The sequence below is a fragment of the Coregonus clupeaformis genome, chromosome 40 (genome assembly GCF_020615455.1).
Source record: "Coregonus clupeaformis isolate EN_2021a chromosome 40, ASM2061545v1, whole genome shotgun sequence".
NCBI classification, from domain to species: Eukaryota; Metazoa; Chordata; class Actinopteri; order Salmoniformes; family Salmonidae; genus Coregonus; species Coregonus clupeaformis.
This window is the reverse complement of record NC_059231.1, coordinates 32,966,451-32,982,262: the sequence shown is the minus strand read 5'-3', so window position 1 is coordinate 32,982,262 and position 15,812 is coordinate 32,966,451. Positions and strand designations below refer to the sequence as shown.

Sequence of the window (15,812 nt, the reverse complement as noted above, 5' to 3'; positions counted from 1 at the left end):
TCTACCAGACGAACTCAATGCATTTTATGCACGCTTTGACAACAACAACATCGAGCCTGGTGTGAGGGCCGTCACCGACCAATAGGATTGGGTGATCTCGCTCTCCGAGGCTGACGGGAGAAGGGTCTTTAATCAGGTCAACACCCGCAAGGCCGTGGGCCCCGACTGTATTCCGGGGTGCGTTCTCAGAGCATCCGTAGAACAGATGGCAGTCACATTCACAGTAATTTTCAACCTCTCCTTGTCCCAGTCTGTAATCCCCACATGTTTTAAGATGACCACCATCATTCCTGTTCCTAAGAACTCTAAGGCTTCGTGCCACAATGACTACCGCCCTGTAGCCCTCACTTCTGTAATCATGAAGTGCTTTGAGAGGCTGGTTATGGCACACATTAAACTCAATCATCCCAGACACCCTAGACCCACTCGAATTAGCATACCGCCCCAACAGATCCATAGACGATGCAATCTCAATTGCACTCCACACTGCCCTCACCTACCTAGATAAGAGGAATACCTATGTGAGTATGCTGTTCATTGACTACAGCTCAGCGTTCAACACCAAACTCGTCACCAAGCTTAGGACTCTGGGTCTGAACACCTCACTCTGCAACTGGATCCTGGACTTCCTGACGGACCAATCTCAGGTGGTGAGGGTAGACAACATCACCTCCGCCACGCTCACCCATAACACAGGGATGTGTGCATAGTCCCCTCCTGTACTCCCTGTTCACCCACGACTGTGTGGCCAAGCATTACTAACACCATTATCAAGTTCGCTGACAACACGACGGTGGTAGGTCTGAACACCAGCGATGATGAGTCAGCCTACAGGGAGGAGGTCAGTGACCTGGCAGTGTGGTGCCGGAGCAACAACCTCTCCCTCAACGTCAGCAAGACCAAGGAGCTGATCGTGGACTACAGGAAACCGGGGGGTGAGCATGCCCCCATCCACATCGACGGGGCGGCAGTGGAGCAGGTAGACAGCTTCAAGTTCCTCTGTGTCCAAATCACTAAAGATTTCTAATGGTCCAAACACACATGCACAGTCATGAAGACGGCACGACAGTGCCTCTTCCCCCTCAGGAGGTTGAAAACGTTTGGCATGGGCCCTCAAATCCTCAAAAGGACAGCTGTACCATTCAGAGCACATTGACTGGCTGCATCACTGCTTGGTATGGAAATAGCACCGCCCTCGATCACATGGCTCTACAGAGGGTTGTGCAGACAGCCCAGTACATTACTGGGGCCGAGCTCCTTGCCATCCAGGACCTCTATATCAGGTGGTGTGAATAGTAGGCCCAGGAAATTGTCAAAGGCTCCTGTACAGCTTCTCTCCCCAAGCAATACATTTACATTTTAGTCAATACGACTGATAAATAGCTACACGGACTATCAGATTTAACCTTGTATCTTTATTGACCTTTTATTTCAATCTTCCACTGTCTCTATGCACACTCACAGGGCCCTACACACTAACACACACACCAACATTCACTCTGCTCATTCACACATAATATGCAAATACATTTATATTGGCTCTACACACCCGCACACCCCCTCACAAACAAGCTGCTGCTACTCTGTTTATCTTATATCCTGTTGCCTAGTCACCGTACCCCTACACATATCTACAATACCGTTGAAAATTTTGGGGTCACTTAGAAATGTCCTTGTTTTCGAAAGAAAAGCAATACAGTGTAGACATTGTTAATGTTGTAAATGGCTATTGTTGCTGGAAACTGCTGATTTTCATTGGAATATCTACATAGGCACACAGAGGCCCATTATCAGCAACCATCAGTCCTGTGTTCCAATGGCACATTGTGTTTGCTAATCCAAGTTTATCATTTTAAATGGCTAATTGATCATTAGAAAACCCTTTTGCAATTATGTTAGCACAGCTGAAAACTGTTGTGCTGATTAAAGAAGCAATAAAACTGGCCTTCTTGAGACTCGTTGAGTATCTGGAGCATCAGCAAATGTGGGTTTGATTACAGGCTCAAAATGGCCAGAAACAAATCACTTTCTTCTGAAACTCATCAGTCTATTCTTGTTCTGAGATGTGAAGGCTATTCCATGCGAGAAATTGCCAAGAAACTGAAGATCTCGTTCAACGCTGTGTACTACTCCCTTCACAGAACAGCACAAACTGGCTCTAACCAGAATAGAAAGAGGAGTGGGAGGCCCCGGTGCACAACTGAGCAAGAGGACAAATACATTAGTGTGTCTAGTTTGAGAAACAGACGCATCACAGGTCCTCAACTGGCAGCTTCATTAAATAGTACCCGCAAAACACCAGTCTCAAAGTCAACAGTGAAGAGGCGACTCCGGGATGCTGACCTTCTAGGCAGAGTTGCAAAGAAAAAGCCATATCTCAGACTGGCCAATAAAAATAAACGATTAAGATGGGCAAAAGAACACGGACACTGGACAGAGGAAGATTGGAAAAAGTGTTATGGCCAGACGAATCGAAGTTTGAGGTGTTCGGATCACAAAGAAGAACATTTGTTAGACACAGACCAAATGAAAAGATGCTGGAGGAGTGCTTGATGCCATCTGTCAAGCATGGTGGAGGCAATGTGATGATCTGGGGGTGCTTTGGTGGTGGTAACGTGGGAGATTTGTACAGGGTAAAAGGGATCTTGAAGAAGGAAGGCTATCACTCCATTTTGCAACGCCATGCCATACCCTGTGGACGGCGCTTGATTGGAGCCAATTTCCTCCTACAACAGGACAATGACCCAAAGCACAGCTCCAAACTATGCAATAACTATTTAGGGAAGAAGCAGGCAGCTGTTATTCTGTCTATAATGGAGTGGCCAGCACAGTCACCGGATCTCAACCCTATTGAGCTGTTGTGGGAGCAGCTTGACCGTATGGTACGTAAGAAGTGCCCATCAAGCCAATCCAACTTGTGGGAGGTGCTTCAGGAAGCATGGGGTGAAATCTCTTCAGATTACCTCAACAAATTGACAACTAGAATGCCAAAGGTCTGCAAGGCTGTAATTGCTGCAAATGGAGGATTCTTTGACGAAAGCAAAAGTTTGAAGGACACAATAATTATTTCAATTAAAAACAATTATTTCTAACCTTGTCAATAACTACATGTCCTATGCATTTTGCTATATTTCCTATTCAAACACATTTCATGTATGTTTTCATGGAAAACAAAGAGACCCCAAACTTTTGAATGGTAGTGTACCTCCATCACTCCAGTATCCCTGCACATGTAAATATGGTATTGGAACTTACTTTTTAAATATTTCCTTTATATAGTGTGATTACTTTGTGTATTTCATATTTCCTATTCTTATTTATTGTGTTTTTTTATAGTAATATGTTGTTATTGATTATTGCATTGTTGGGTTTTGAGTTTGCAAGAAAGGCATTTCACTGTACTTGTGCATGTGACATTGAAACTTGAAAAAAAAAAGAAACTCGCCACAGGTTGTGTATCAACTGAGTCCCTTCTTTGGTCATGAGTTGTCCCGGTTACATGTGTCTATTGGTCATGTGTTGTCCCGGTTACATGTGTCTATTGGTCATGAGTTGTCCCGGTTACATGTGTCTATTGGTCATGAGTTGTCCCGGTTACATGTGTCTATTGGTCATGAGTTGTCCCGGTTACATGTGTCTATTGGTCATGAGTTGTCCCGGTTACATGTGTCTATTGAAAATGGAATGGGTGGCAAAAAGGCGAACCTGTTATGGTCTTTGCCTTTCAAATCGGACATGGTCTTTGACATTCAGCACCTCACTTACCCCACTCCTACACCCTCATATGTCTCGGCACGACCCTGAACCACCTCATGACTTATAGCTCACCTCAGGTTGTATAGACCAGACAGATAGTCAGTGACACTAAGCCTCACAAAATGATACAGCCACTGGGCTGAATCAGCGCTATCACAATGACCCAAACAATAGCATTGACTCCCAGGAAGGTATAACCTTACTAAGACACCTTCACCTCTGGCTCAGGCACAACGACAGAAGATGGAATCACTAAGGCGGAACAGACAGCACACACACAATCAAAGGATATTCAGAGCATTACAAAAGCCGACTGCAGGGAAAATTATCAAGGGTACAAAAGGGCTAAGAGCGAGTCTAACAACACGTACACACGCGCGCACACACACCTGAGCAGCTCCAATGCAACTCTTTACCAATCTGCCCCCATGCCTTTCCAGGACAGAGCTGATAAGACAGACAGATACTGCAGGACTGACAAAGAACAAGACCTTGAAACTTACAGGAGAACAAGTGGGAGTCAAAGCGTGAATATAACTTTTAAATCCTTCATAGAACTTTAAATCCCCCATAGAATAGCCCGTAGAAGTTAAAAGCATAACCCATAAAACTTTACAATCGGCCATACAAATGCCCATAGAAGAACTATACCAAAGCTACTGCCGTTACACCATTATGGCCTTGGATCACAAGTTAAAGCACCATCTCATCTCAAAGGTGTACAGTAGAAGTAAAAATAAAAGCATAATTTCAGTCCCTTGGATTATGCACGGTGGCCACTGGCCAGATGGCTGAGTTTAGTTCCCCATCAGCTATTCATATGGCATCGTTAGAACAACACCGCAGATGTTTCACTGCCTGCTTTCTCAGATGGAGTTCATTACCACAGAGCTGTGAACTGTGTTTAATTTTTTTTTTTTTTTAAGAGGATGTCTTTATTTTAGCAAGGTGAGACAGGGAGGTCTTGTAACCCAAAGCAATGATAGAGGGTCAGATATCTTTCACACCAAATGGTTTAGTTCAGGATTGGGCTGCACCTATGTGGTTGAGTGGTAACATTCCTACACAAATCACATATCAGAGCTTCAAAGGTTGTGGGTTCAATGATCCCTACGACCACCATTCCTACAGGCATCTGATCTTAAATCTGTAATTAATATCCAGCAACATACCAAGGTCAGTGTTGGGTCCAGCCAGGACCTGTTTGAACTTGTCCAGGCGGGAGGCCTCTCTCTCTGTCATGGCTGGGGTCCCGGAGGTGTTTTGGTCAGCCATACGAGCCACCATGGGGATGGTGGGCCGGTGGGGAAGGGACTGCTGTCTGTGGAGCGACGCTCTCTCTCCGGCCGCATCTGGATAAACAGAGAGAGGGGAGATATACTGAGAACAATAAACACGCAGACACACACACAAAGATGCACACACGCAAAAACACACAGACAAACACGCACACCTGTTGCAAGCACCTTTCCTCCGAGCACACTCATTGAAAACACACGTCACACAAACAGACACACAAACACTGTGTAACCCAACCACCTTTCTCCACTCCAGCAACAGCAAACCCCCATTACAGACAATTACAGGGCAGAGTAGAGTTTGTTCCCAGCAACAGAAGATAGAGGTCAGTGGAGGACACCCAGAGAGGGTGTAGAGTGCTGCAGGGACGAGGTCAGGCTACTCTCTGTCTGTCTGTCTGTCTGTCTGTCTGTCTATCTATCCATTAGCAGAGAGCAGCCTGAGTGCAGGCTGGGTGCTGATGCCTAATGATAGCCTTGCAGTGGGCCATTATCTAATGTAGGACCAGGCAGCTGGGTCCACAGACAGACAACAACACATCAGAAGGCAGGGAGGAAGAGAAGAGAGGGCGTGGAGGGAGGGGAGTGCCAGGTTAGACAGACGGGAGTGTAGAGTTGGGGGTAGAGAGGAGCTACCAGACAGACACAACAAGATTATAGTGATGTGACTAAAGGAAAATGAACACCAAGGTTTTATGTGATGAGTTGAGCTCAAGGCGGCAGCTTGATTTGAACACAGCATGCAAAGGGGAGTGTGTGAGTACTATCACTTCGTGCAGACAAAGAACAAGAAGAGAGGGGGTAGCTATTCAGGCACTGCATTATCACCATGATTGATCATTTACCCAAACACTACAGTAGACTCAATAATAGAGAGCAGAACAATCAGAGACAATATGTGGTCTCGCCCAGCAGGAAGGGGAGTGTGTGAGCAGTGGGCAGTGTGTGTGCGTGCGTCGGACGTGCGCGTCTGTCTTCGTGCGCGTGTGTGTGTACTGAACAACACAGATGAATGGAGCAGACAGTGTCTCCTCCATGGAGATAACTACTGGAGTTAGGGCTGCTACAGGCTGCTGTCTTATCTCCGGCACCACCACAGACAGACAGCAGGCAGCTGTTCCCTACTACACAACACAACACAAACCCCACCCTCTGCTGCTGCTGCTGTTACCACACTAACGAATGAACATGAAAAGCCTAGCAGGCTCATAGCAGAGGCAGAGGAAATATTGTGTATAGAAGGAGTGGGTGGAGACTGGAGACAGAGGAGAGGATGGACTCTATGGAGTGGGGTTCCTCCTTTCAAGATTCCTTCCTTGTTAGGCAGTTGTTCCACACATCTGTCACTTCCCCTGACGATCACATTTGTTTGTCTGTCGATTGATGGATAGAGAGGGAGCGAGACAGAGAGAGGGGAGAGAGAGACCGAGAAGAGAGAAACGTGCAACAGATGTCTACTTACCCTTAGGTGATCCGATGGGGGCCTCACTCAGTGACTTCACCAGTCTGCCATCGCCGAGCGGGCTGGGCTCAGAGGCAAACGACACCTTGGGGGTCGATTCCTCCCCTTCCTCTTCCTCTTCTTCCACCTCTTCCTCATGCGCCTCCTCTTCCTCTCTCTCCTCCAGCTCTGACGCGTCGGCATCGTCCTGTCTCTGCTTCTCCTGCTGCTTGCTGTGGTTCTCAATCACCTGCATAATGATAATAACAATATATTTATTTTCTTACTCCTTAAAAACTGCTTAATGTATTATAAGAGCTTATGTTAATAGAAAAAGGGCTTATGAGTTGTATGTTCACATCATACAAATCACCTTGTTGGCGGTTTCCATGACGACCTCAATGTTGAGGTTCTGTGCGGCCATGGCGAGCAGCTCGTCGTCATCGTCCCCCACGTCCCAGGCATCGCTGGTGATGCTCTCAAACTCCTGGAAGGTGGTGGCTTTCTTTGGCTTCCCTCCCGGTATCATCTGGGGCTTGTTGCCCGCCTTGATTAGACTGAGAGAGAGAAACATAAGGAGAAGTTTAGGATACAAGAAGTCATCCAAAACATTAAAGACGACATCAAAAGCCCAAAAAGATACATGTATTTTCAATTCATGTGTGGTCCTCTGTAGCTCAGTTGGTAGAGCACGGCGCTTGTAACTCCAGGGTAGTGGGTTCGATCCCCGGGACCACCCATACACAAAAATGTATGCACGCATGACTGTAAGTCGCTTTGGATAAAAGCGTCTGCTAAATGGCATATTATATTATTATTTTAATTATTATGTTATTTTTAGCAGAAGGTGGAAGAGGTTGGTAATAACGGTGAATTGAAGGTCGGGTGAAAAACTTAGAAAGGATGAAAGATTAGGACTGGGAGCCAAATTCACTCTGGAAGGGCAACTTCACAAACATCCCTCAACTGTTCATTAGATGGCAGTAAGATTCAAATGCCAAATACGGTTTGTCAAAAAGTACCTACTTCAGCGAAAGAGCATACCCTTGTACTAAATTCAAATAATGCATGGCCGTTTTTGTTCCATTTTCACATTTTTCCATTTGCTCAATTGAGGGTCTTTTTTTAGGTTCTATTAGTAAAAGACTGCAGCTGTGCCCTTGATATCTACAGGCTACAGATGGATATTCTCACGTTGACGCAGCGAGCCAATGTTGAAAAGAACTGACTGACGATAATGTTGGAGAAAAAAACGGAATGACGATAATGAAAGAAATTAGACAATCACAAATATATTCCGCAAGGACAATCAATGAGTCAGCATCTATTAAAATTATTTCAAAAAGGTTATTGTAAAAGGTACACAATCATAGTGCAGATTAAATCAATTAAAAATACATTTTCTCACAAAAAACCTTCCTTTGTGTATGAGAGACGTTTTCTTCAGAGAGAAAAATGTAATAAAAACCCAATTTAATTTATCATTTTTCCTCTAATGTCCATGAGACTGAAAATTGAAAAGCAACGCGGGTGGAAGGAGAGAGGGAGGGGGGACCCTTCCTTTCCATCTTATTATTTCCATTCAAAACCAAGCATTAGCATAACAAAAGCAAAGCCAAGTTCAATATGACTCTACCTGTGACTAGGCCACTCCTGAAAGGTGATAAAACTATGGAAGTCAGCCTAACAATAACAAGTAAATGAAATATACCCCTTTGTGGACATCAGCCACATGATTAGACTTGCTGCACTTTAATCTCAACCGCAAAGCAACAAAAGCCTACTACTGAAGATCAGCTGCTTCATGTGTTTCCACTCCCTCCTTGTAAACCCACAACCAACAGTTGCGAGAATATACTTGGTATACTGGTATGTGAGCAGATGTGTGGAGTTTCAGAACTGTGCTAGACTGGACTGGGGTGGACTGTGCTGCACAGCTCAGAGAGCCAGTAAAGAGTTTACCTTGGATCTGTGTGAGTTAATCTAACAGATGTCAAATGGGGATAGGACAGATCCTAAACAAATATATAGCGGGTGTCAGGCAGCCTGAGAAGTAAGCCCTTCTAGGTGCCAGTGTCTCTGCTTTAGGGCATTACCATCGAAAAGGACCCATGAGCACCAACATGTGAAGTTCACAGGCGCATATAAAAATGTGTCAAATGAAAGCTAAGAGTATATATTTTGGAGAAATTAAGGCATAGATACATTTTTCAACCATTTTCCATCTTAAAGATGAGGCATGAGTAAAGGCTTTGATTTCTGGATAAACAAATGGAAAAGGAGTCTTAGGAAACATCTACCAGAAAAAGATATTAAACGGTATTAGAAATACATCAAAACACAATCATGTTGACGTATAGACCCCTGCCAACTAATATCAACACTTATATTTAATATTGGAGAAATTGTTTACCTTCTGTAAGTTTAAGAAATATTGTCTTGTGCCTTGTAATTCTGTTACCAAAAACTGACATATCTTTAAGATATTTTCAAATTTCTCTCCCTCATAAGGAGGGAGGATAATGAAAGTTCACAGAAGTAACAAGTAATGGTAGATTAGTTAGTGATTTTACTTATATCAATTTTGTTTACTAATAATTAAGTGATTAAAACTCGTAATCCATTACCAAATTGGTAAAGGGATCACCCAAAAAAATCAGTAACGGAATTACTACAACTGAATTGGCTACAATTGGAAATAATAAGTCACAAACCACAGTTGGGTCACCTTATATTTTCCTCCCTTCCACTGTCACACTGTTATGTTCAGCTCATAACTGATTTCTTTGTCTTTCTGTTGTCTGGTGGTCAAACCAAGAGTGTTAAAACAGTTTGAGTCCCAGTTAATGTCACCTCTTCCAGCTCTTACTGACACCTACCCATGAGCCCCCTCTCTTATAATTTACTGTAACCAGTATCCTCACCCACTGAGCACCAACCAACACCGGACGTTCATGGACATTGAAAAGTAGTTCACATTTGGGCAGGCCACCCTGGCCTTGATGTTAACATCCACAGACAAAACGGACTTGACCAAATCATAGACATAAGTTTGGATAGCACAGTGCAGTACAGTTGAGTGAGTCGAGCACAGCACAATACAGTACAGTGAGTAGAGTACAGTAGAGTACAGTCCAATACAGTAGTACAGTATAATATAGGACAGTACAATACAGTACTATACTTTACTGAACTCTACTCTGCTGTATTGTACTGCACTGTCCTCTGCTGCGCTGTAATGTTCAAACTTGTAAAATATGACGAGAATGACATTCATATCCATAATTATGCATTTCTGTGTAGTACAGATCAGGGACCCATGTTGTAATGTTATTACCATAATTCTGTTACCGGGTGTAAATCCACTTCACTTACTGTAGTTCAATAACCAAAATAAATAAATAAATAACTCAAAGTGCCATGTCATAGCTGACACCCCATTCTTTCTGCAGACATCTTTGAATCTTAATTCGGAGCAGATATTTATCAGAGTGTTTGGAAAATGTGGTCTCATAAAAACCTGAGTGAGATTTTACCATAGTTCCATTACCAAAGTCATTGTGCATAGATTTGTATGGTTTGGTCAACTTTGAAATCAATGTATTTTTTTTGTTTTGCATACATTTGAAAGTGAAAAAACTAAGTCAAAGCATAATTTTGTTACTGTGGAATTGCCCTTTAGCCAATTTGCTGTTGTCTTGGCAAGGCAACAATGTAGCTAGTGTTGATTAAACAGTTAAACAGCCAGGCTAAAGTGGCACGGCCATAATTCCTTATCCTCAATCAAGTCAAACGGGTGCTTAAAAAGACAGTAAAACAAGGACATGCAGTGTTTCTGTAATTACAATAGCCATAACGCATCGATCACACCGATAGCGTCATTGCGCAAAATGGTATGCAGCATCATCTGGATATGTTTGCAACAAAAGTTCAACATTCACCTTCTGCTACCATTTCTGTCAAGCTATACAATTTGATGCATACGTTCGATAAATACAATATATGCACCACACAGAACGCACTGCAACTGTCTCTGCAATGCAATGCTGCAAGAAAAACGCAGTGTTCCATTGGAAATTAATGTACTTCTGGTGTACAAAAATGCAATGTCACTGTCGGTGTGTTTGAGGCGTAAGCAAGTTATAATAGCATTGCATTTTTGCCTCAGCATTTCCTGAAAGTTGTAAACACACCCAGTTTATTGACTAGATTTTCAGGTCAGTTCACTACTCCAACCTGAATGGCCATCTTAAATCCCCTATCAAAGGACCAAAGCTACCTACATACCAGAGAGCAACAGTCACCATTCATTAATTATAGAATATGTCCCAAATGGCACGTTAGGCCTCCTGTAGCTCAGTTGGTAGAGCATGGCGCTAGCAACGCCAGGATTGTGGGTTCGATTCCCATGGGGGGCCAGTATGAAAAATGTATGCACTCACTAACTGTAAGTCGCTCTGGAAAAGAGTGTCTGCTAAATGACTAAAATGTAAATGTATTCCCTATATTGTGCACTACTAGAAGGAAATGGGGTGCCATTTGGGACTCAGACATACTGTTGGGCCTATACAGTACAACTAATCAGACACTTACTTAGCATGCAGAAGAGGGTCGAAAGGAGGATGTTGAGCACCATACACATGTTGTATGCTGTGGAGAGGAAAGAAAACACAATGACCTATTGCTATGTTTTGACAAGAAATCTACTGAATTAATGTATTACTGTGTTATAGTGAACAGTGGATAACATGTCAGTCAACTAATGCCTTGATACAGTTAAAGTGCACTCCAATAATGAGCAAATTCATAGAGCATTAATGAGCAGACTAACTTTGGTTTACTCAGGTTTCATTTGAAAGCAGCTGTCAACAGTAGTTGGCAATGTGATGCCCCATTTGATTATCTGATGAGCTAGCTAGCCTAAATGTGAAGTTACTTGAAACTTGGCTACACATCAGAAAGAAGTTCAATAAGTCGTCTTGTTATGTCATTGTTTGTGTGTTTACAATACGCTCTGACAAAGAGTCAGTTCAATCAGAAAAGGCTTCTAGCTAGCTAAATGAAAACCCTAGTAAGTTAGCGAACTAGCTAGCTAGGAATGTTAGGCTGAGCTAGCTGGTTAGCTAAGCTAGCTGTTTACCTATCCGACTAACTTATACTAGCCTTTAGTTAGCAAATGGCTGCTGATGTGTTCTCTGCACTCACTGTCGCAAGAGTATGCGCACGTTTGACAAAAGTATGACATAAAGCAAGAAATCATTGTTGATATGTGAAAAATAAAATGTTAACGTTACAGTCAGTGTGAACTGTATTTTCAGATTCAATAGTGCAACGTAGCTAGCTATCAAGCTAACAAGCAGAGAGCAAATGTAGCTAGCAAGAAAGAACACGTCACTTACCTGCCAGGCACCTTAGCTGTGTTTCTTTTCCAGAATTGTTTCTTGTTTCCATCAGTTGACATTTTCTTTCCCCGGTACAATATGTCATATACACAAAAATCCGAGTGTTGTTAGCTATAGTTTTTAAAACGTCTAACGTGTGTTTATTTACACCTAGTTCCCTCCTCCAAAACTCAGAAAGACGCCATGTTCGATCTGAAGTCCTCTGAGCAAGCGCTGCAGGGATTGGTCCGTTTCACATTGCCCAGCCATCACCCAATCACAAGTACGATCTACAGTAAGTGATTTGAGACGCGTGTTGACGTCAGCTTCCACTGGTGTCAGTTGCTGCATTCATGTGCTAGTCGGAACTAGAAACTCTGAAATGTCCGACTTACTAACAGGTTGTAGTAATATACGAGCCGCATTCGAAGAATCAGCAAGTCGGAAATGTCCAAGTTTCATAGTTCCCACTAGCTTTGTGAACGCGTCAAGTGTCGCGGAGATATAATGCCGCGTTTCACGTCCTTGTCGGAACTAGGAATCTCGGAAATACCCGACTTCATTGAACGCAGCACGTCATTAACTACAACCAGTTAGCAAAAAAGTATTTAGTCAGCCACCAATTGTGCAAGTTCTCCCACTTAAAAAGATGAGAGAGGCCTGTAATTTTCATCATAGGTACACGTCAACTATGACAGACAAAATGAGGGAAGAAAATCCAGAAAATCACATTGTAGGACTTTTAATGAATTTATTTGCAAATTATGGTGGAAAATAAGTATTTGGTCAATAACAAAAGTTTCTCAATACTTTGTTATATACCCTTTGTTGGCAATGTCTTCACAAGGTTTTCACACACTGTTGCTGGTATTTTGGTCCATTCCTCCATGCAGATCTCCTCTAGAGCAGTGATGTTTTGGGGCTGTCGCTGGGCAACACGGACTTTCAACTCCCTCCAAAGATTTTCTATGGGGTTGAGATCTTTGCCCCACTTGAGCGTTCACATCCTTGTCGGAACTAGGAATCTCGGAAATACCCGACTTCATTGAACGCAGCACGTCATTAACTACAACCAGTTAGCAAGTCGGATATTTCCGAGTTTCCTAGTTCAGACTAGCACTTGAAAGCGGTATAATATGAACGGTCAGTGTGGATGACAGATGATAATTTTATGTATAGACGGCAGGAAGTCTAGTGGTTAAGAGCGTAGGGCCAGTGATTGAAAGGTCGCTGGTTCGAGTTCCCGTGCCAACTAGGTGAAACATTTCGATGTGCCCTTGAGCAAGGCACTTTAACATAATTACTCCTGTAAATCGCTCTCGATAAGAGCTTCTGCTAAATGACTAAAATATATAGATCAAAAGCAGCAATAAACATGTAAGATCAGTACAGGGCTGGTTCATGACATAAGTGGGTACTTAGGGCCCCTGACCCAATATATATATATATATATATACAGTGGGGGAAAAAAGTATTTAGTCAGCCACCAATTGTGCAAGTTCTCCCACTTAAAAAGATGAGAGAGGCCTGTAATTTTCATCATAGGTACACGTCAACTATGACAGACAAAATGAGGGGAAAAAATCCAGAAAATCACATTGTAGGACTTTTAATGAATTTATTTGCAAATTATGGTGGAAAATAAGTATTTGGTCAATAACAAAAGTTTCTCAATACTTTGTTATATACCCTTTGTTGGCAATGACACAGGTCAAACGTTTTCTGTAAGTCTTCACAAGGTTTTCACACACTGTTGCTGGTATTTTGGCCCATTCCTCCATGCAGATCTCCTCTAGAGCAGTGATGTTTTGGGGCTGTTGCTGGGCAACACGGACTTTCAACTCCCTCCAAAGATTTTCTATAGGGTTGAGATCTGGAGACTGGCTAGGCCAATCCAGGACCTTGAAATGCTTCTTACGAAGCCATTCCTTCGTTGCCCGGGCGGTGTGTTTGGGATCATTGTCATGCTGAAAGACCCAGCCACGTTTCATCTTCAATGCCCTTGCTGATGGAAGGAGGTTTTCACTCAAAATCTCACGATACATGGCCCCTTTCCTTTACACGGATCAGTCTTCCTGGTCCCTTTGCAGAAAAACAGCCCCAAAGCATGATGTTTCCACCCCCATGCTTCACAGTAGGTATGGTGTTCTTTGGATGCAACTCAGCATTCTTTGTCCTCCAAACACGACGAGTTGAGTTTTTACCAAAAAGTTCTATTTTGGTATCATCTGACCATATGACATTCTCCCAATCCTCTTCTGGATCATCCAAATGCACTCTAGCAAACTTCAGACGGGCCTGGACATGTACTGGCTTAAGCAGGGGGACACGTCTGGCACTGCAGGATTTGAGTCCCTGGCGGCGTAGTGTGTTACTGATGGTAGGCTTTGTTACTTTGGTCCCAGCTCTCTGCAGGTCATTCACTAGGTCCCCCCATGTGGTTCTGGGATTTTTGCTCACCGTTCTTGTGATCATTTTGACCCCACGGGGTGAGATCTTGTGTGGAGCCCCAGATCGAGGGAGATTATCAGTGGTCTTGTATGTCTTCCATTTCCTAATAATTACTCCCACAGTTGATTTCTTCAAACCAAGCTGCTTACCTAATTCAGATTCAGTCTTCCCAGCCTGGTGCCGGTCTACAATTTTGTTTCTGGTGTCCTTTGACAGCTCTTTGGTCTTGGCCATAGTGGAGTTTGGAGTGTGACTGTTTGAGGTTGTGGACAGGTGTCTTTTATACTGATAACAAGTTCAAACAGGTGCCATTAATACAGGTAACGAGTGGAGGACAGAGGAGCCTCTTAAAGAAGAAGTTACAGGTCTGTGAGAGCCAGAAATCTTGCTTGTTTGTAGGTGACCAAATACTTATTTTCCACCATAATTTGCAAATAAATTCATCAAAAATCCTACAATGTGATTTTCTGGAGAAAAAAAATCTCAATTTGTCTGTCATAGTTGATATGTACCTATGATGAAAATTACAGGCCTCTCTCATCTTTTTAATTGGGAGAACTTGCACAATTGGTGGCTGACTAAATACTTTTTTTCCCCACTGTAAATGCATGCTCAACTCTCAAGTTGAAGTTGAACTTCATGACTGATGCCATGGCTGCGGCTGCTAAGAAGGGAGCAGTAGCAAACCACAACACTGCAGCCAAGGCAGCACTGGTCCACACCTGCCCTGAATGTCGGGTGAATAGTGTTGGTTGGTACTGTACGTGCCTGCTCTCCATGTAGGCTATTGTACTGGCCTGTTGTCACGAGGGTCTATGTCGTCCAAGTATGACCAAGGCGCAGCGTGTCCAAGAAACATGACTTTATTAAATAAACGTTAACGGACTACAAACAAAAGACGACTCAATGAAGTCCACGGTACACTGACCAAAAGGAACAAAAACCCACAACACCCAAAGGAAAACATACAGATTAAATATGGCTCCCAATCAGAGATAACGAGCCGACAGCTGACACTCGTTACCTCCGATTGGGAGTCACATGCTCACACATAGAAATAAACCCAAAAGAATGAACAACCCTGGCTCAATATTCAGAGTCCCGGAGCCAGGGCGTTACAGTACCCCCCCTAAAGGCGCGGACTGCGACCGCGCCTCAATAAGGGCTACACAAGGGAGGGCTGGGTGGGCATACCTCTTCGGCGGTGGTTCTGGCTCCGGCCTTGATCCCCACCCCACCATAGTCACTACCCGCTTCCGTAGCCTCCTCCACATGACCACCCCCCAACTAAACCCCACTGGATTAAGGGGCGGCACCGGACTAAAGGGCAGCACCGGACTAAGGGGCAGCACCGGACTAAGGACCAGATCCTGGCTGGACGGCTCATGGCTGGCTGAAGGATCTGGCTGCTCATGGCTGGCTGACGGATCTGGCTGCTCATGGCTGGCTGACGGATCTGGCTGCTCATGGCTGGCTGACGGATCT

At 43.7% G+C, this 15,812-nt stretch overlaps 1 protein-coding gene and 1 non-coding gene across 3 annotated transcripts in view; one reads left to right on the top strand and one right to left on the bottom strand.

Moving 5' to 3' along the window:
* The window catches only part of LOC121554996 (TBC1 domain family member 22B), a 200,608-nt gene extending 188,525 nt beyond the window's left edge, over positions 1–12,083 (bottom strand). For both annotated transcript variants that reach the window (XM_041868747.2, XM_041868746.2), the window contains exons 1-5: positions 11,895–12,083; positions 11,089–11,145; positions 6,869–7,052; positions 6,517–6,745; positions 4,929–5,108 (exon numbers count right to left, since the gene is read on the bottom strand). In XM_041868747.2, coding sequence (XP_041724681.1) covers positions 4,929–5,108; positions 6,517–6,745; positions 6,869–7,052; positions 11,089–11,145; positions 11,895–11,956 — 712 coding nt within the window. In that variant the 5' untranslated portion in view covers positions 11,957–12,083. The remainder of the gene's footprint in view (positions 1–4,928; positions 5,109–6,516; positions 6,746–6,868; positions 7,053–11,088; positions 11,146–11,894) is intronic.
* Positions 10,839–10,914, top strand: trnaa-agc. The gene has a single exon. It is a non-coding gene; the product is annotated as a tRNA-Ala (tRNA).
* Positions 12,084–15,812: the final 3,729 nt, after the last annotated feature.